This window comes from Xyrauchen texanus, chromosome 12, assembly GCF_025860055.1.
Source record: "Xyrauchen texanus isolate HMW12.3.18 chromosome 12, RBS_HiC_50CHRs, whole genome shotgun sequence".
NCBI classification, from domain to species: domain Eukaryota; kingdom Metazoa; phylum Chordata; class Actinopteri; order Cypriniformes; family Catostomidae; genus Xyrauchen; species Xyrauchen texanus.
The window spans coordinates 14,249,903-14,272,662 of NC_068287.1; the positions used below are offsets into that span (position 1 = coordinate 14,249,903).

At 41.8% G+C, this 22,760-nt stretch overlaps 1 protein-coding gene across 1 annotated transcript in view; it reads right to left on the reverse strand.

The window, feature by feature from the left end:
• Positions 1-4,744: 4,744 nt before the first annotated feature.
• Positions 4,745-22,760, reverse strand: part of s1pr2 (sphingosine-1-phosphate receptor 2) — a 38,973-nt gene continuing 20,957 nt past the window's right edge. Inside the window, exon 2 of the mRNA XM_052140128.1 lies at positions 4,745-7,778. Within this exon, the coding sequence (XP_051996088.1) occupies positions 6,560-7,672 (1,113 nt within the window). The 5' untranslated portion in view covers positions 7,673-7,778 and the 3' untranslated portion in view covers positions 4,745-6,559. The remainder of the gene's footprint in view (positions 7,779-22,760) is intronic.

Here is a 22,760-nt window from a genome sequence, read left to right on the forward strand (position 1 = left end):
TTAATTGATCGATTACAATATAATAATAATAATAATAATAATAATAAATAACTGTAATAAATACATACAGTTCGAAAATAAAAAAACAACTGCTGTATACAGTGCTTTGAAATAAAAGTACCACTAAATAAATGAATATGCCAACAACGTGGTTGAAAACAACCCAACAAAATAATCTCAGGTACGATAGGGTTTGATGTGAAAGAAAGTGCTTTATATGAGTGCTTTATACAGTCAACAAAAGTGGTCAAATAAATGAAGAAAACAATACAAAACGTAGGTAAATGCTGTAGCTAGTGAAGTTGCCTCAAAGGCATAGTTCACCCAAAAATGAAAATTCTCTTGTCAATGAATTACCCTCATACCATCTCAGAGTCCGGTAAAGTTGGACATATATTCACAGATTCGAACTTCTCAGATCAATAACTAATTACAGAAAAGTTGTTAAAATACAAACGACACCTCTTTCCAACCGTAGTAATGTAGACAACGAGCTTCAACCTCATTTTCATTAAAACGAGCCTTCCTCAGAGCTGGACAAATTACACTGATCTCTACGCGCAGCCGGATGATATGCGGAGATCCGCAGGGACCGACTGTAAAGTGCAAAACCGAAAAGCGATACTACAAAAATATTAAATAACATCACTGTAAAGATGCGAACACACTGCCAGCGACTTTGTCGCTGCAAGTCGCCAGTGGCTGGCGGTGAAGTCGCTAGTGGGTGTTCCCACTACTGGTTGCCTAGTAACGTTTATAAATGACATTCACGGATGCCATTCCATTGCTGTTGACAGCGAATCTCTTTTCTTGCCACTAAAAACAAACATTTTGGAGGGAAAATACTAAATATAAATGGAATCAGTACATAAAATGCTTTATATCAAAGATGAATGAGAAACAAGGCGTGCTGTTTGCCAGAGCGGCTGTTTATCTGCAGCGAAAATGCAAATGCCGGTCTTTCTGGGTCCATAAAATCCCCGCGATCTCAGATACACCTTTCCACGCAGTATTTTTCTTAAAAATGTCCTTGTACGTGGGAAGATACATATCATAGAGCACTGGAAAATTTCTAACAGCAAGAATTAGCCTTTCATCCATCTTTCCGTTACTGCAGGAGCTGAGAGAGAGAGAGAGAAGGATCATGTGAGCTCTCCCGTCGTCTCTCCTATTGGCTGCCGCTTCCGTTAGTCCAGAGCCATATATCTCATATATGGCTCTGCGTAAAGGTACGTACACACTGCCAGCGACATCGCGCGCGACAGCGACTCAATACCATTCATTTTCAATGCGAGCACAGCGACTTCCGGCGATACGAGCTGTCGCGACCGTTGGCGCTAGATGTGGGCGTGTCCAGCGACGCGACAAAGTTGAGAAAAGTTCAACTTTGGAGCGACTAACGGAAGCGACAGCCAATAGGAGAGACGACGGGAGAGCTCACGTGATCCTTCTCTCTTCTCTCAGCTCCTGCAGTAACGGAAAGATGGATGAAAGGCTAATTCTTGCTGTTAGAAATGTTCCAGTGCTCTATGATATGTCTCTTCCACGTACAAGGACATTTTAAAGAAAAATACTGCGTAGAAAGGTGTATCTGAGATCGCGGGATTTTATGGACCCAGACAGACCGACATTTGCATTTTCGCCGCAGATAAATAGCGCTCTGGCAAACAGCACGCCTTGTTTCTCATTCATCTTTGATATAAAGCATTTTATGTACTGATTCCATTTATATTTAGTATTTTCCCTACAAAATGTTTGTTTTTAGTGGCAAGAAAAGAGATTCGCTGTCAACAGCAATGGAATGACATCCGTGAATGTCATTTATAAACGTTACTAGGCAACCAGTAGTGGGAACACCCACTAGCGACTTCACCGCCAGCCACTGGCGACCTGCAGCGATAAAGTCGCTGGCAGTGTGTACGTAGCTTAAAGGTGCGTACACACTGCCAGCGACATCGCGCGCGACAGCGACTCAATACCATTCATTTTCAATGCGAGCACAGCGACTTCCGGCGACACGAGCTGTCGCGACCGTTGGCGCTAGATGTGGGCGTGTCCAGCGACGCGACAAAGTTGAGAAAAGTTCAACTTTGGAGCGACTAACGGAAGCGACAGCCAATAGGAGAGACGACGGGAGAGCTCACGTGATCCTTCTCTCTCAGCTCCTGCAGTAACGGAAAGATGGATGAAAGGCTAATTCTTGCTGTTAGAAATGTTCCAGTGCTCTATGATATGTCTCTTCCCACGTTCAAGGACATTTTTAAGAAAAATACTGTGTGGAAAGGTGTATCTGAGATCGCGGGGATTTTATGGACCCAGACAGACCGGCATTTGCATTTTCGCCGCAGATAAACAGCCGCTATGGCAAACAGCACGCCTTGTTTCTCATTCATCTTTGATATAAAGCATTTTATGTACTGATTCCATTTATATTTAGTCTTTTCCCTCCAAAATGTTTGTTTTTAGTGGCAAGAAAAGAGATTCGCTGTCAACAGCAATGGAATGGCATCCGTGAATGTCATTTATAAACGTTACTAGGCAACCAGTAGTGGGAACACCCACTAGCGACTTCACCGCCAGCCACTGGCGACCTGCAGCGATAAAGTCGCTGGCAGTGTGTACGTAGCTTTAGTCGCTCCAAAGTTGAACTTTTCTCAACTTTGTCGCGTCGCTGGACACGCCCACATCTAGCGCCAACGGTCGCGACAGCTCGTGTCGCCGGAAGTCGCTGTGCTCGCGCGATGTCGCTGGCAGTGTGTACGCACCTTTACGTTGTAGCGTCAAAATAATATAAATCTCATGTGATTCATATAAATACACTCTTGAACATTGTTAGTGGACAAATAAAATTGCCCAAAGTTAAAGAAATATCATAGCCATATATCAGATTTCTGTATGGAATAAAACAGATTGTGCTGCTTAAAGAAGTATGGAAATCACAATACAATGTCTTACACTGATTTACAACATACACTTGCAAGTCACCTTTTGGTATACAAAATTGGCCAAAAGAAATACATTTCCCTAGAAACTCATTAGTCTATTGTTCTTCAGAGAGTTGAAGGCTATTCATGTACTACTATTTTGAAAGATTAAAGCAAACTGGATTTAACCAGAGCAGAGAGTAAACTGGATGGCCCAGATGCACAACAAAAGGATACATAACTCAGATTATCTAGTTTTTTTTTTAGAAGAACCACACCCAAATTATTTTTGGAATGACGTCACAAGTGTGGGACACTCTAAAAATGATATGTTTTGTAGTATTTTGTAAATATGTTGCATAGTATATGTAAAAGTATGTGACTTTTTTATATTCAGTGAAAATCATACATGAACAAGAATGTTGTATACAGTATGTAATTTACATATATTGCTATACATCCTGTTTTTATATGGAAACTGCTAAAATAAGAAAGCTTTCTTGAATACCAGCTTTGGACATTAGAATGATTTCGTAGGGATTATGTAGGATAGTGTGTTTACTATTAGACTTGAGAATTATCGGATGAAAATGGGCCTTTGTCGTCAGGTAAAAACAGAATTAGAAAACTGTTATACTAATTTAAAATATTACTGTTTGTCTTGTTGAATAATTAAATGCTACATTTGTGAACAGAAACAATTATTTCTATCAAAAACATGTATCCTACAGATGGACAACTGGCAAACACATAGATATATGAAGTTAGAAGTTTTTTCTTTAGCTGACCACAAGATGACGCTATTGCACAACAGTTGTAGTTATTGCTTTGGGTGTGTCTTCTCAGAATAAACGTCTTCAGTATTAGAGGACAGACATTAATCACACACAGATTGTACTTAAAACAACTGTGTATGTGGTGCTGCTGATGTCACTTCCTGCTAACTGTTGGAAATATTCCCAGCTGTGTTGTCTCCCAGGGTGGGTTGCTGTTCCCATTCAGGAATTCTGGATGTTTGACAACAACCAGGCCACACATCTTTAAAACAAGTCAGTCAGTATCTTTTTCTGAGCACCGCACTGCTTATGGTCATGTAGCTTCCCAAACACCCCTTTCCCACAAACGCCATTCCTATTGATCTCATCATACTCCCCCTTAACCATACAACTGTTTTGGCGAAACATCTGCACTTCCACAAAGCCTTATAACTGGCACTCATTGGGGCTGTTAGAAATCAAAGCCATCATTCTAGGCAATTTCATGTGCAAATAGCTTTTCGTGTCATAGCGAGTTTTGCCCTAACCATGTTCGTGCATGTTTGTATTCAGTTTCCCTTTTTTCATTGTGCATCTAGATTCTGTATAGAGTCTAGTATGACTGTATGTGGGAGAAAGTTCCTGTGTTAATCCAATACTGCATAGCATGGGAATTCAAACCAAAAATTGCTAAGTGGAATTCATCCTTTCTGTTACACACATTTGTGGACACAACAACTACTACTTCTAAACAAGCTTCTGCTAAAAGTATAAATCAAGATATCAATCAATAAGCACTAAACAGTTATTTAGCTTGTTAGATGATGTTAGGCAGAATGACAGCCTTAGTCATTATTCACATTTATTGCATAATTTTTCATACAATGAAGATTGGCTCATTCTGCCTAACATCTCCTTTTGTGTTCCATGGAAGAAAGTCAAATGGGTTTGGAACATGAGGGTGAGTAAATGAGGCCATAACTTTCATTTTAGGGTGAACTATCCCTATAAAAACTACAAAAAGAATAAAGATCAAGCAACACAATTTTTTTTATTTAATGTATATATATATATATATATATATATATATATATATATATGGAATTAACTAATGTTTATGTACCTACATTAGTGTTTGAGATTGTACCGATTTAGCACAGGTAGCTTGCAACTAAACAAGGCTATTGCACACAAGACATTCTATTCATATACACATTACAGACATACACTGTACATAGATACATACTTTCATACATTCATAATACAAAAAATAAACATTGGTCCACAGGGTAGGCAATGTTTTACATTGAACGGAGTGATAGCGATGCTCACACAGACTTGAATATGTCTTCATGCAAATTAAAAAATAGTGGGGGAAAAGATACATTAGGCCAGTATTGGAAGAGCTGCCAAAGTGCTTTCTCTGTTGAAATGAATTGATCAACAGAGGAAACGAAAATATATTAGGATCAACCAGTGAATGGGTACGATGTGTTTGGTTGAAGACAAATGTGATATATTAAGGTAAATTTTTAACAACAGGAAGAAGCAAATGAAAACACCGGACTTCCTGTGGTTGCAGGAAGCTTACGTTTTTAGATTTTCAGAGGACTGTGAATAACTTGTAACCCATAAAAACACTGCAGTACATCCATGTCTCAAAATGAACAGGCCTTTAAGAAAGAAAGGCATGCTCAATGTGTTCAAATCTCAGAGTTTTCGGTCTAATCAATGGCTAGGCTATATCTTAATTTTTAATGAATCTTAAACATAATTAAGACTTAACAGTGAGAGGGCCATTTCTTATTGCTGAATGCTCAATACAACACAAAAAGAATGATGTTTGGTAATACTGTCGATCAGCGAAATTTTGCTCTTAACACTTCATTCTTATGTTCAGTTTTGTTTGTCAAGAGGGCACAAAATATAAAGCACATGCAGCTGCAGGGATGCTACAACATTGTCATTCCAACAGGCCTGGTGTTTACACCTGCCGAAAAACATTTTATTTCAAGATCATTTGAAGAATTCAGTATTCAATTACTGATTGTTGTTTTCCTCTTAGGAAACATTAAGCATGCCAAGGAAAAGAAAATTTAAACCGTAAGGAACAGTGAGCTTAGGAGACCAAGAGATGGACCAAATGGTGTAACATTGAAAATGTTGCATAAGTTTGAAATACATATTAGATTTTACACAGGTTAGACTTTCATGTAATACAATAAAGCGGAATACTTTGTGTCTGTAATTAAAGGCCATTATGTACAGTATATTAAAGCAATTCGATAATTCCATTAGAAGAGGTTTTGCAAGCATGCATGGTGGTTTGGCTAACATGGATTACATTGTTGATCCTTACATGTCAAACTGTCCAGCTTTTTCTGAACCATGGAAATGGTAGCCTACATGGGGATATAATTTGTAGGTTACATGTTGTATGCGACTTCTGATAGATTGGTCAGCATATACAATCCCAAACTGTCTAGAAGATTGCAAAGTGCAATATCTTCAACTTTGATTTATTAAGAGATGGAAATTGCATTTTTTATTGGTGTTACCAAGCAAAATCATTGTCCAAGAGCTAAAATGCATTAAAACAATTAATTCAATTGTTTGCACAAGAATGTATTTCCATGGTCTTAGTACATTAAAAATGTAAAAAGAATGTGGTGGAAAAACAGTTGCAAAATGAGTCTTGTTCTGGGATGGTCATCAACCTTTGCTAGGACAGATGCAACATCGGACACAAGGGTGATCACAATGATTGTGATTCTATTTTCTTAAATCATCCACAAGTTCTCCGAACACGTTTGTCTTCTGTGTCTTGCCTCCAGTTCTCAGTTCTCTTCAGCTTTGCTCCTCTCCAATCTTCAAACACCTTTACACACAGGTAGTGCAATCCTGCATGATGGGAATCGACTGATGTTCATGTTTGTTGGTGCAGTGCTCCAGTGAACTTGAGCTCTTGAGTGGGACCATGCAGCGGTGTGGAGGTCTACCACAATTGAGAAGCCCCCAGCAGCACAGAACTCTGAGGAACTCCTTCCTCATGTCCTTACTTCGCATCGTATATATCAATGGGTTCAGTGCAGAGTTCAGTGTGGCTATGCTGAAGAAGATGGCGGCATTATTGAGTATAGGGCATTCTTTCATTTGGCATGAAGTGTCCAGGAGAAGGATGGTGAAGGCAGGCAGCCAACAGACGATGAATACACCCAGTACAATTGTGACCGTCTTCAGGAGAGCGTAAGCTGGAGAATTGGTGGCCTCTTGGTGGCTGGTCCGCACAATAAGGTAGATGCGAACATAAAGGATCACAATGGACAGTAAGATGATGCTAAAGATGGTGACAACAAACAGGATGTAGTATCTGGAGTTGAGAGGCAGAACAGCGGAGCAGTCCACTAGGTTATTGATACAGTTCCAACCAATAATGGGAAGACATCCCACAAAGATGGACATAACCCAGCAAGCGCCAATTAGAAGAAACATTCGGCAAGTTTTGTTGGAGCCGTAGACCTTGACCTTGGTGATGGCTATGTAGCGCTCTATGGCGATAGCCAGCAGGCTGAAAACTGAGGCAGCCAGTGCAATGAAAGCAGTGCCCTCTCGTATGAACCACTGGACAGGCGTCAAAAGAAATGTCTGAGGCCCTGACAGGAAGATGTTGGCAATATAAGCGGACCCAGCTAGTAGGTCGGAGAAGGCCAAGTTCCCGATAAAGAAGAACATGGCTGAATGGAACTTCTTATTGCGGAACACGGCAATGAGCACCAGGAGATTTTCCAAGATGATGATACAGCAGATGATTACAAATAAAAGGTTCAGGGAGTCGAGGCTCTCTTTTTTCTTCATGCGCTCAATTAATTCATCCTTGGTCATTTCTTTAGCAAAACGATAGTGGACCTGTATAAGGGTCTTGTTGGAGTACTGGGAGTATTTGCTCATGGTGACGGTTTGGCAAATCCCTGCAACCTTATAGCCAGTAGTCATTCAGAAGGCAGCTTATACGAGCTTGTCTGGGCCAGCAGGGGCAGAGGAAATGAGACGCCCGGCCCAAAGTTACGTCTCAGTGGCCCAGGAAGCTCCTTGGTGTCACCTGATAACAAATACAAAGCATGACAGGATAATTAGACAACTGGCAAGCCAACAAATGTGAAAAAGGGACTATCATACACATTTAATATACTTGAAGACATAAGCGTGTAATTTTGGGCACAAGCAGACCAAACAGAATTGCAGGAAAATAAATTGGTTTGCCAGACAGCAATACTGGTTCAAACAATAGTTAAGTTTGGGGCTAGGCTGCCTGTTCTCAAAACTAATTTTAGGTCTAATTTGATTCTCGGTTTGTGGTTACGTGTGGTGCAGCAAGCTCATCAGAAACAAAGTCCTGTGACTATCTGATGCACTTAAGGCCAAAGTTCAGGAGTGTGCTGCTACATCTCACGATAAGTGTGTGTTTAGCCAATTTTGTCTTCAGCACAGTACGCAAGTATCACAAAGCAGTTGTAGTGGACATTCAGTGAATGATCTGTATGGGTTTGTGGTCAAAAGAGTATACATTGAAATGCTAGAGCATTCTTGCCAAAAGCATCTTTGTATGTATGCTGGACGATTAGCCTTAAAGGTTTGGCTAGGCTTTACAAGGCTTCAGACTAAAAAAATGCCTTAGGAGCCATTGGCTCCTAAACTGAAACATTAAGGAGCTAAATGGCTGTTTTATTTGCAAAATCATAGAATTGCTTGATTTAGATTGCTGCTTAGAAACAAGATAGAAAACGTATCGGTTACCTAATGTAACCTCGGTTCTCTCTAGATGAGGGAACGAGTATTGCGTAAGCTAGCTTACGCTACGGGAAAGATTAATCTTTTCTGAGATATTGAAGCCAAAAAATTATCCTTAATTTTTGTATCCATTGTCAACGCAGTGCGGCAGCTGCAGACCTTGAGCGGGCTAGCTAGCGAGCTCATAGGTTGCTCTGCGGCAACTGCTGCAGCCTATAGACGAGCTTGGGCGAACTCGCATCCAATGAGAGGCGTCCGCGCTCACTGCATCAAAGCCCGCCAAAAGGGCGTGACTAGAGTGCATATAAGCGTAGTTCGTAGGCTGGAACCCTGGTTTTCATTGACTGAAGCGAAAAGTCGCCGCGTGGCGCGAAGCACGGCCGGCTCACGCAATACTCGTTCCCTCATCTAGAGAGAACCGAGGTTACATTAGGTAACCGATACGTTCTCTTCACGAGAGGTTCTCTCGTATTGCGTAAGCTAGCTTACGCTCACGGGAACCCATTGTCAACGCCGTGCGCGCCAAGCATCCACTGTATAAGCCCCAGGGAATTAAGGGGGACCGGGGAGCCCTTATGAGTGGGGAAATAATATTTGGCCGGCAAGAATGCGGGTCATTGATTGTGTAATACATAAGCACATAGTAGGACCGGGAGCGACAGAGCGGCGGTGCCGGTCTGTGTGGAATGTGTCCCATCAGTGCAGCTCACCAGGGGAGCTGTAGCGTATTAAACCGCTAGTAGTTTTGCCTGCAGAGCGGGCACTTCCATATTGTAAAATCTGACAAAGGTGGAGGGAAGTCCATCCCGCTGCCACACATATGTCGTGAATGGAAATTCCGCTGGACCATGCCCACGAGGATGCCATGCCTCTAGTGGAGTGAGCCCTAATGCCCAACGGGCATGGCAGGTCTTTTGACGCGTATGCAGCAGCAATAGCGTCCACTATCCATCTAGATAGTGTCTGTTTCGAGCGGCGAGACCTTTGGTGCGCCCTCGAGCGAAACGAAAAGCTGCTCGGGCGTCTGAAAGCAGCGGGCGTGCAGTATACAATCTCAGTGCTCTGACCGGGCAAAGGAGATTGGCGTCGCGTTCAGCTATCCGGTGCTGGCAGCGCCGATAGGGAAATGACCTGTGCTCTGAAAGGAGTACCGATCACCTTGGGAACATAGCCGTGTCTAGGCTTTAAAATGACCTTGGCTTCTCCCATGTCGGCTAGTGTTAGCCATAAGTGTCTCTCGGTCACAGTCAGCGAGGCCATGCACTTCCCTAGAGCTTGGGCTGCAGCTTTGGTAGCGCGAGGGCGAGGTCTGTCGCGCCAGTAGATCAGTAACAGCCTCTGGGTGCCTGCCTTTCTCATCCCACTCCGAAGAAGGTCTGCTTGTAGGATCTGTAAAGCGGCCATTGAGTGCAGAGCAGATGCGGCTTGGCCGGCGGCGGAATAGGCGCGGCCAACATAGGCGGAAGTCGCTCTGCAGGCCTTAGACGGGAGCACAGGCTTGGAACGCCATCTCGCGGAGGGCGGACAAAGGTGTGCTGCTACCGAGTCCTCGACCGGGGGATGGAGGAGTAGCCTCTCTCAGTGGCGCCGTCCACCGACGCGAGAGGTGGAGACGTGTGAACGGGTCCTGGCTGAAAGCGGAGCGTTCCACGACTTTGCAAGCTCCGTATGTAATTCCGGCAGGAAGGGAGCGGCCCGGGCGCGGGTGTAAGCGGCGATGGCTTTGAAGAAAGCAGCCGTCGAGTCTGTTGGGTGCCTGCTCAGGGGCGGTGACCACTTCGAGCCCGAGGCGGTCGGCGGCCTGTGTGAGGCGTGTTAACTCCCGCCGACTCGGCGCGGGTCCTGCTGGATTCCTGGGCTGAGGAGGAGGCTTGGGAGCCTGTCCACTCCTCGCTGTCCGAAGCCATGATGGAACAGCAGCCCTTATCCTCCGCTTCGTCATCCGAGATGGCAGCAGTGCGGCCGCTCGGCGGCAACTCGCTGGCGTCCGGGGCGGGGAGGGTGAAGCGATGCTCGAGGGAGAGGCTCGGCGAGGCAGTCGCTTCAACCACAGTTTCCGGCAGCCTTTGTGAGCGGCGCTTCTTCCTCGCGCGGCTGAGGTTAAGGCGCGGCGGTTTCTGCTTTGACGGCTCGAGTCGAGCCCGCAGGGTCGACATCGGTAGCTCCTCGCAGAAATCGCATCCGCCCTCAGTGAGGGCGAGCTCTGCATGCCCCAGTCCCAGGCAGAGAGCGCAGATGATGTGGCGGTCTCCTGTGCTGAGAAGGGCGCGACATGAGGCGCAAGTGGAGCGAGGCATCTTGAAAAAGACGCTCGTACTCTTTTGTGAATAGTTGAATGGCTGAATAGTTGAATGCAGGATGGCTGAAGGTGGCTGAGACGGCCGGCTTCTTCTAGCGCTGTCCACGCTTGCTAGATGTCCCTCAAACGGCGACGCGGCTTCCAGGTCAGCGATGCGGAGAGCTTCGCTGAAGAGATGAAAATCAGGGTTCCAGCCTACGAACTACGCTTATATGCACTCTAGTCACGCCCTTTTTGGCGGGCTTTGATGCAGTGAGCGCGCGGACGCCTCTCATTGGATGCGAGTTCGCCCAAGCTCGTCTATAGGCTGCAGCAGTTGCCGCAGAGCAACCTATGAGCTCGCTAGCTAGCCCGCTCAAGGTCTGCAGCTGCCGCACTGCGTTGACAATGGATACAAAAATTAAGGATAATTTTTTGGCTTCAATATCTCAGAAAAGATGAATCTTTCCCGTAGCGTAAGCTAGCTTACGCAATACGAGAGAACCTCTCGTAAGAGAACAGAAGACAGCTGATAACCCATTAATCTGAGGTTTAATAAACAGCATACAGTATCACTGACGTGCGGTCTGGGTAGGCAAACTAGGCACTGCCTACCCTGCCAAAATTCAAAAATAAAATGTTTATTAAATAATAAACTTGTATTTGTATTTTTACTTTTTATTGTTGTGATTTATATATGCAATATGTGTGTTATTCCAATTGTTTAGACGTTATGATGACAAATGTAGCAGTTACGCATAATCAACTAAAAACATATGGTAGAATAAGCAGTACTTTTACGGTCCATTCATTGCAGACGACAAGCAGAAAACCCATGTTGCGCATGCACACTTCGATCCTGTATTCTTTAACATGTACGGCAAAAAGCACAAATCTGCTGTGCCTTTTGACGTAAATATGTTATGCCCGTAATCATCTCTGTTACGTATCACACATGGACCAATTAAAATCGAGATATTCCTGGACATTTGCGTAGCTAACGTCATTACACCACAGCTAGCGTACATGCCTAATCCCCGCCAAATTCAAAATCAAAATGACAGCACCGGCCGTAATCACGGAATTAAGATATTTTTCCAAGCTCGATTTTAATTCCAAATATGAGTTAATTGCAAGAGGGAGGTCTACGCCAGCCTTAGATGGACTAGTACAGCAAAAGGGCCCAAAAATTATCTGATCATTTCAAACTGATTGGTATGTAAGAAAAGATTGGCTATGTGGCTGTGCTAACAATCAGCGGCTGTACTGCTATCCCTGCCTGCTTTTTTCAACCAGTCAGACTGTTGGACTTCAGCAGGATATTGTGATTTGAACAACCTGCCAGCAGCTTTAACCAAGCATGAAAAGTCGTCAGCTCACATCCAGTGTCAAATTACACTGAAAACCTTTGGAAAATCTCGGATCAACCTTGCACTTGACGAGCAAAGGAAGCTTAATATAACCTACCACAATGAAAATGTAAAGGAAAACCTAGAGGTTTTGAAGGATCTGATAAATGTGTAACGTTCACCGTTTACGCGCTTGTGTGTGTGTGTGAGAGAGAGAGAGAGAGAGAGAGTACACAATATACATCCTGATTTGTACATTTCTTGATATGCTGCGCTTGTGCGTAACGTTCACTGTTTACGCGCTTGTGTGTGTGTGTGTGTGTGTGTGCGTGTGAGAGAGTGAGTGAGAGTACACGATATACATCCTGATTTGTACATTTCTTGATATGCCGCACTTGTGCGTAACATTCACTGTTATTACGTATTATTAGCTTAAACAATAAATCAGGTAATCTGGCTTTCATAACTCAGTGCCTAGCCTCTTTAAGACATCACCGCACGTCACTGTACAGTATATAGTAGAGAAGATAAGTTTGCATTCCCTTTTGTCTAAATGTTAACACCCCTTCATAATTTATACAAATATAAGAGATAAAATACATATTTTTTAAATACTGCTCTTCACAATCTACATTACAGATAATTACATAAACTACAGTATGCATATAGTAGTTTGTTGTCTTCTTGAGCATCAATGAATGCTTGAACCTTGTGTAATAGTTATGAACAAGTCCCTCTATTGTCCCACTATAAGTGTCAAAAGCTTGATCTCATAAATATATGACACTGGACTTGATATGATACTGATACATAATTATAAAGAAGCCCAAAATACACATGGGACTCTTCTTTTAAAATACCTGCACTCCCAATTGTGAGCTCACTGACGGCTGATTCTCTGAGAAAGTGAATCTGATTCAAACTGCTAACCTGAGCTCCTGAGTTCAAACCCTCATTTCTTTTCAGGTGATTCATGAAAAAGATCTGCTTCAAAAGTGTCATTTGGTCACGACTGACTTGCGCACGGTTTGTGGTTACGTGTGGTGCAGCAAGCTCATCAGAAACAAAACGGGTGAAAAGAGGTGTGAGAAACACTGGTTGTGCACGTTCTTAAAATATATTCAATAATTCACAAGATGATATCTGACAAAACCACATATGAGTGCACACAACCCGACTGTTGCCAATGGTGACTAGATTTTAAATTATAGTCACATTAAATAATTTTTGCCCTGCTTTATCTAAGGCACAAGCATGATCGGACACATGTTGAAAATCTAAAATTGCTCAAGTATTGGAATTTCTCTTTTGAGCAACTGCTCACCTTGAACTAAGACAAGATACGTGCATTAACATTCTTCTACACCCACATGTTACTGCAGGAAGAACTGTACGTTTAGGTCTAATACTCTCAACTCTGATTCACAAAACATTTAATGCCATCTCAAGGAAAGTGCAAAACATCACATTTAAATTACATTAAATGATCTACATGAATCACCAAGAAAAGTTACATGGATGACAAAATTGTGACCAAGTCATTTTCACCAGCAAGCAGGGTGATATATTTTCCCCTAATCTAAAATCCCCTTTCAACTACACACATGAACAATGCTGAGATTGATGTCTATTTTTATTCTAGAATGTTCATCCTACTGCAGTTTAAGATATTGATGTTATATCTCATCAGGACAGCCACAATCCTGTTTTGTCTGGCTTGGCCATAGTATGAATATCGCAACTGGCAAAGTAATCTGCAAACTTTAAGACTAAGCAGAAGCCCCTGCCAACTTTTTGCATTCGAAATGGACTGAGCAATTACACCAATAGTCAGCCATTTGAGCAGTAACAATGAAACAAATAGAATAAACTGTCAAAATCAAATGTTAAAAAAAAACAAACAAAAAAAACATTTTGGTTCAGTTAAAAAGGGCAAGCATCAGGAGATATTTCAATTAAGATATTGAGGAGATGTCCAAGTTATCAAATGTATATAGCCACTGTAAACTTTGTTCGATAAGAGAAGAAAATTCGTCTGAACTTTGGCACAGCATTTAAACATGTCCCATGTCCCATTCAAACATGTTGATCCATGGCTCTCACGTGGGAGACTCAAGTTTGAGTCTGGTATGTATCATGTCTCGATCCTGCACCCCCCTTATGGGATGGAACGTCAGACAGGCAAAAGAGGTAAACCCTAGACTTAACATGCATTTCTGGCTATAAGTTCTCTATGTTGGTGGTTATGCATACTAATTAGATATTATCGGAAGGTTGCACCACTAAGTGGAATGTCCGAACTTAGTTGCTCCAAAACCATATGAGGTCCACTTCCCAAGACTGATCAGCACAGTCAGAACAAAGCTGCAAAAACTTCATCCCTGAAAGGAGCAAATCCCCTTTCAGGGCAGTGACTGTAGAGACCAAGCAGCCATGTGGAATGGCATCTGGAGACAAAGGCAGGAATCAGAGACATCTGCTTGATGCACACACCTCACACACTTCCTCATCTCTGTTTGCTGAAGAGTTTGATCCCACTCGCATACATACTGACAGATGCAGACTTATGTAAAAATACACCAGTCACGAAAAAGAAGACAATAAGTTGCAGCTGCGCAGACAGTACCACAAATCTGCTGCCAAATACCAACAATATCCTACAAGGCCATTTCCTTGAGCAGAAGCAAAGAACAATAACTCCCTTGTCCAGGTTGTTTCATTTAATACTCTCCAAAGGTACATTGATCCAAAATTACACCATATGACAACTACCAAACGAGACTGTTGTAGTAGTCCTATTCAAACTATTAAAATACAGAGTGGAAGGACACGTTTTGATATAGCCCTAGGAACATCCCTCTGCAAAGTCCTTCTCACATGCACTCTGGGCCTCTGTGTTAACTTGTAGATCTTTGCTGTCTTTGATCTATGGATTTGACAGCATGTGAAACCTGATGGTCTGGTTTGTCAGCAGTGCTGTCACCAGCCTGCCCCACTTCACCATTACCCCCCGCCCTGTCCTTCACCACAGTCTGGAGGGGATGCCTGACCTTCCTCTCTGAAAAAAGTCAGGGCTGGTGTACGTGAATGAATGCACTGTTGGCAATTAGCCTAACTTTTGTATATATATTTTTTTACAGAAAAAGATATTTATTACACGAAAAATAAAACAGCCGAGATACTCATAAGTAGGACATGTAGATTGAAATGAAACTATGGGAAATATGAATGCAGCTCCAGTGTTGGACAGTTTAGTCTTCCTGTATGGTTTGTTTTGAGTGCAATATATAACGTTATACAGGTAACAGTAACAGTTATATACGTTATAACAGGCCAGAGGTAGTATTCTTGGTCTCAGAAAACTAACATCCTGTTAGACTACATAGCTTAGTGGCAAGACATTTAGTGTGGAAAAGGTTCAGTGGAAGTTAGAGACACAAAAGCAGAGCAAAGGAAGTTTATACGATTCTTACAGGTGTAATACGTGTGGCAGGAAATGAGCTGAAGCAAAGCAACAAGCAGCTTTGTGTTTAAAATCTTCCATCTGGCACAGAATCCAAATGTCGGTTGGCTATACTGAGCAGCCCATAGCTACAAGAACTAACTGCAAATTGGTTAAGTATCAAGTAAAATAAAGCATTTGCTTTGATTCAGTTCAGACAATTGCAGAATTGAGTCATGCGCAGCCCATAACACAATGTATAGCAGACTGCCCATGTACAGTCAAGTTTTCTAGACACATGGACAGTCTGTGTCTTTGCACATCATTGGCACATGCGCCTGTCATTGCTAAAAGAGTATAAAAGAGCAGGCATAGGGTCCATGCATTGAATGTGTCCATATTGAGAAGAAGAGGATACTTTGTCAGAAGAGTATGCTTTGAAAGGCTTAATAGGCTGTAAATAGTCATGTTCCCATCCATATTAAAAATTAAATGAATGTAAAAAAAAATCGGAATATAGCAAAAATAATTTGCAAATAAAGCAGCGTTTCTATTCCATGTGTTTAAGAGAACAAAATGATCCCTTCTGGTGAAACTGGTGCAAATTAGAAATGAAAATGGAAGTTGAAACCCATGTGGCTCTTTTATTAAATGTAATAAATGCCTAATTGTGGTTTAAAACGCAGACAAAATGCTCTGACGAATTTCATGTTTGCTAGCGAAAGCATGTCTGACTGTTATGTGAGGTAATAGCCAATCATTTGTGAATTAAGTATTCACATAGCTAGTTGAGGTCACATTACTTTTTGTATATATTTGTGTACCTTTATTCCTTTATAAATTATATTGGAATATTTTCATTAAATGTGTTTCCATCATAGTTTATGCATGTCTTCCTATAAAATAAAAAAACAGTATCAACCTCAAGTGAGCGTCAAAGTTTTTAATGCAATATTGGAGATTTTGAGATTTCCTGGCATTTCCATGCAGCATTTTATATGCAACATCCCAAAATGTGCTCAAAAATATGTAGACAGAAACCCAGCTACTGTTTCTGTACAAAAGACAACCATATGATTTCTATTCAAGTCAACATTGAGTTTACTGACTCCCACAGCAAAATCACTGAAACCCGAACTGAGGACCCCAGTTTGGGAAGGGCCCTGCCCACAACCCTTTAACAGCTCGACAAAGGCGTTGCTCACACTTTTCAGCAATACCTGATAAGCCTCAATTAGTCAGTGGCATCTCAGCAACAGTGTTTCCCACAATACACCTGTTACCTAGAACCAGTTGGACACCAGTTACCTCGTTCTCCAGAGAATCTTACCTCTTTGCAGCTTGCATGCACGACTGTCACCCAACCACACACACACTGCCTAACTGACAAATGTTTCACTTCAGCTTATCATTGCTTATTCAAACATGCTGAGGGAATGTATGCAGAGGTCTAACGTTTTTTTGTCCAGATGAGATGAGGCGGATGAGGCCAAATTGACAACATTAGCGAATGAAACTAAATCTCTGTCAAATCCTCCCCCTGCTTTCAAGATGAAAACATAGTGTTTATTGGCATATCATTTATAACGCATGCTTTACATCACCTAGTTAAGCACAGCATGGAGGTCAGCACATTGCTCTTTATGCACTATTCTATTATGCACTTATGATGCAAGTGAAGTGCTTCAGGCATCGATTCAGCATCCTGTCCTGATGTGATAAGTATGACCAAAAATATGACCGCATAGTCTTACATCTACCACAACTGCACCATCACCTAGAACTTTTGTTATACACTTGAGATTGATGCAAAACATAATGAACATCAAATCAAACAAACATGCTAAAAAGAATTTAGAGAAAAACATTTATAGGGATAGTTTAAACCCGTATGACTCTATAACCTTTTTTATAAAGGAAAATAACCTTTTTGCCGACTCTTATGCACTGTAACGCAAGTAATATCAAAATATAATCAGTTTATAGCACAGTGTCATTAAACGTATTATACCTTGCCCTGGAGACCTGTATAGTAACATCATACATAATTGTATTGATTGGCTAGCTGGGGCTGGGCTCCATAATATCAGATCTTAAAGGGTAAAACAGAGTACTCATTGGTGTGGGGGGAGGGAAAAGTGAGGGAGGAAAATTACATCTGTTGGAAAGGCCAGAAAGAGTAATGAGTCAAAACCAGTCAATGCTGTGAAGATGATACAACACAGACCGTGTGCTGGTTCCAAGACCACAAAGCTCTCAATCCACTCATTCCACCCTGCTGCTGACCCAGGTCTGATGCAAACGTTACAGCCGACTACTTTCATGACTGGGAAAAAAAGACATACTTAAAAAGTACATCTAAAATAAACAAATGTAGCGTTCAACGGTTTACGACTTCAAGAAGCCAGATCTTAAAGAAATATTCCATATTAAATACAAGTTAAGCTTTGTCGACAGTATATGTAGCATGTTATCACATGAAAATTATTTTGAATTATACTCTGGTTTCTAAAAAAAACTAACAAAAATAAAACGTGTGTACAGAAATGCACTTACAACTGAAATCAATAGGTTAACTGTTGCATGCACTTACTATGGAAGTCAATGGAGAATCCGTTGCATGCACTTTAAACAGAAGTCAATGTAGCATCGGTTGCATGCACTTACAATGGAGGTCAATAAAGGTGACCATTGCACACACTTACAATTGAAGTCAATGGGGCAACTACTGCATACACATATAATGGATGTCAATGGAGCATTGGTTGCATGCACTTATAATGCATGTCAATGGGGCAACCATTGCACACACTTACACAGGAGTCAATGGAGCATCAGTTACATGCACTTACAATGGAAGTCAATGGAGCAACCATTACACGCACTTACGATTGAGATCAATGGGGCAACTGTTGCATGTACATACAATGCATGACAATGCGGAAACCATTGCACACACACTACAATTGAGATCAATGGGGCAACTGTTGCATGCACATACAATGCATGACAATGGGGAAACCATTGCACATACTTACAATTGAAGTCAATGGGGCAACCACTGCATGCATGTATAATGGATGTCAATGGAGCATTGGTTGCATGCTCTTACAGTGGAAGTCAATGGGGCAACCATTGCACACACTTACATTTGAGATCAATGGGGCAACTGTTGCATGCACTTACAATGCATGTCAATGGGGCAACCGTTGCACACACTTACGATTGAGATCAATGGGGCAACTGTTGCACGCACATACAATGCATGACAATGGGGCAACCATTGCACACACTTACAACAGGAGTCAATGGGGCAACCATTGCACACACTTACAACAGGAGTCAATGGAACATCGGTTGCATGCACTTACAACGGTAGTCAATGGAGCAACCGTTGCATGCACTTACGATTGAGATCAATGGGGCAACTGTTGCATGCACTTACAATGCAAGTCAATGGGGCAACCATTGCATGCACTTAAAATTGAGATCAATGGGGCAACTGTTGCACGCACTTACAACAGAAGCCTATGGGGCAACCGTTGCATACACTTACAATGGAGGTCAATGGAGCAACCATTGCATGCACTTATAATGAAAGTCAAAGGGGCAACTGTATGCCCCATAGACTTCCATTGTAAGTGTGTGTAAGTGTGATTTAACTTGGAAAATCCTTTAAAAGGGACAGCAAGAAATGTTTACTGGTGAATCAAAGGTTGTGGGTGGTATAAACATTCATCCACAAGCACACAAAGAAAACCACCTGGTGTGATTTGTTATCAGATATTGAAATGCTGACCCATAACAAAATGCAACCACAAGTAGCTGAGCTGCATCTGATGCTGCACGCAGCACAGCTCTCACGAGTCAAGACACACGTGGGTAGGCCGAAGCAAGCTTTGACACAAATGCATGCATACTAGCCTTGTGCACTACTGTCATTTAGTGCTGTGGATCCCAAACTTTTTATCTTATTTACCCGCAATGTCCATCCATATGGCTGAAGTACCCCTACACTGACACCAAACCAAAAACGTTTAACTCATATGACACTGGATCTCATTTAGTATAATCATTACTTTTACTGAAGTGGCTAATTTTACAATGATTTAGAGACTCACCATGTAGCTTCATCACCTGTAAATGGGACACTTGAGCTTGTTTGTCTTGAACAACTTTAAACAGTTACAGGTTAAATTATAGAGAAACGTTCCCTGAGATAGACCTAACAGCAAATTTATTTATAAATTAAATTCAGAAGGGATGTTCAACAAAAGTCATTTTCATTCTTTGTAGAGTGAAATTAACTTATCATCAAGGCTCAACAAGTATGAAATCATCAGCAAGTTTCAGTCACACAAATTGGCAGTCACCATTCATTTTTGTTGCATTTTTTTCTCCATTCAATAAAACTGAGTCCCCAGACTGGTTAGTAAAAACATATTGCATTTGTCCTTGTAGAATATTAGGATCGAAACCACATTTAAAAGATGTGTGAGTGGTGCTTGCAAGAATGTTTTGGGGGAAGTTTAAGGAGTCAGTCCTCTGTTAACTAAGATTCAAATGTACTAGAGCACAAAAATGTCTGTCCTCAGCAGTAGATAACCAGCCTCCCTGGCAATGATCTCCACTCTTTTCTTTGGTCATGGATGAGCAACAAGCATGTATATAATAGAGTCTAGGACATAAACTTGAAAAAAATCTATAACACAACAATGACACCATTATCGGTGTTGTTCATCTGAAAAACCAAACCTATAGACAAGAGACGTAGACAAAACACTGAAATACAGACATATCCAAACATAATCTAAATAAGACAATGACCTTGAAAGTGCATCATACTGTGATATTTCAAAGTTACTTCGAGGAGCAGTTGCTAGTGGTGTGCTGAGAAAAAATACAAACTCTAAGATTAAACCACAGATACGATGCTGGGTTTAGCAGCAATACACACACTCAGGATGGCATATCTCAGACATTACACAACATCTTTAAAATGGCATGAAATAGACGAGAACCTTAAGACCAAAGACCTTAAGTCTTTGACCAGCTTCCCAGGGCTCTGCTGTGAAATGGAACAGATATGGGTGATTTGAGATGGTCAGCCACATCTCACATTTGAGAGCTTTGAAAGGAGTTCCATAGACCGATGAAAAAACATGCTTATATTTATGAAATCATTCTTAAGTTTGGATATGTTCATAAATCCAAGCATGCCACAGTACAAATTCTGTACTGCAATTTTACAGAGCTGGTTTAATTTCACCATCAACAGCAACTCCAGAAGTATAAATGGACCCAATGATATAATAAGCCCTCTATCTGATTTTCAAATTTAAATTTTGTTCCCTGTGATAGGGAGTTCAAAGTTGTCCCGTGAACATTCCTTTGTAGTTTTTAAGGTATTTTAAATGGTTGTTAGCTAGGGCTGTGCCGATACAATCATGTACAAGTAATGCGGGGCCTGGGTAGGTCAGCGAGTAAAGACACTGACTGCCACCCCTGGAGTCACGAGTTCGAATCCAGAGTGTGCTGAGTGACTCCAGCCAGGTCTCCTAAGCAACTAAATTGGCCCGGTAGCTAGTGAGGGTAGAGTCACATAGAGTAACCTCCTCATGGCCGCTATAATGTGGTTCTTGCTTGGGCATGTGGTGAGTTGTGCGTGGATGCCTCAACTACTGTAGTGTTGTCACGGTATCACAATTTCAGTAGCCAGTACCGATACCAGTGAAATTTCACGGTTCTCAATACTAATTTCAGTACCACAGCATAAATATGCTATTATGACAATGTGCTATTGAACACACCCGTTTAGCCTTTAAAAAGTTGCATTTCAATGTAAATAATACATTCAAAGAACTGCATGTTTCTTTCAAGTGTTTCTCAATCAAGGACGCATGGCTTAGTGTTTTTAAGTAGTGCCCTACAGAAATAAGTTGTATTCTTTATCAAATAATGTTTACAATTTTGTTTTTATTATTATTATTCAGAACTCCATGATTTTGTTTAATTTAATTATCAAAATGGTGTCTAATCAATTACAGTGAGGGAAAAAAGTATTTGATCCCCTGCTGATATTGTATGTTTCCCCACTGACAAACAAATGATCAGTCTACAATTGTAATGGTAGGTTAATTTGAACAGTGAGAGACAGAATAACAACAAAAAAATCCAGAAACACACATGTCAAAAATGTTATAAATTGAATTGCATTTTAATGAGGGAAATACGTATTCAACCCCTCTGCAAAACTTGATTTAGTACTTGGTGGCAAAACCCTTGTTGGCAATCAAAGAGGTCAGACGTTTCTTGTAGTTGGCCAAAAGGTTTGCACACATCTCAGGAGGGATTTTGTCCCACTCCTCTTTGCAGATCTTCTCCAAGTCATTAAGTATTCGAGGCTGACATATGGCAACTCAAACCTTCAGCTCCCTCCACAGATTTTCTATGGGATTAAGGTCTGGAGACTGGCTAGGCCACTACAGGACCTTAATGTGCTTCTTCTTGAGCCACTCCTTTGTTGCCTTGGCCGTGTGTTTTGGGTCATTGTCATGCTGGAATACCCATCCACGACCCATTTTCAATGCCCTGGCTGATGGAAGGAGGTTCTCACCCAAGATTTGTTGGTGCATGGCCCCGTCCATCGTTCCTTTGATGCAGTGAAGTTGTCCTGTCCCCTTAGCAGAAAAACACCCCCAAAGCATAATGTTTCCACCTCCATGTTTGATGGTGGGGATGATGTTCTTGGGGTCATAGGCAGCATTCCTCCTCCTCCTCTAAACACGGCGAGTTGAGTTGATGCCAAAGAGCTCGATTTTGGTCTCATATGACCACAACACTTTCACCCAGTTCTCTTCTGAATCATTCAGATGTTCATTGGCAAATTTCAGACAGGCCTTTCTTGAGCAGGGGGACCTTGCAGGAGCTACAGGATTTCAGTCCTTCACGGCGTAGTGTGTTACCAATTGTTTTCTTGGCGACTATGGTCCCAGCTGCCTTGAGGTCATTGACAAGATCCTCCCGTGTAGTTCTGGGCTGATTCCTAACTGTTCTCATAATCATTGCAACTCCACGTGGTGAGATCTTGCATTGAGCCCCAGACCGAGGGAGATTGACAGTTCTTTTGTGTTTCTTCCATTTGCGAATAATCACACCAACTGTTGTCACCTTCTCATCAAGCTGTTTGGCGATGGTCTTGAAGCCCATTCCAGCCTTGTGTGG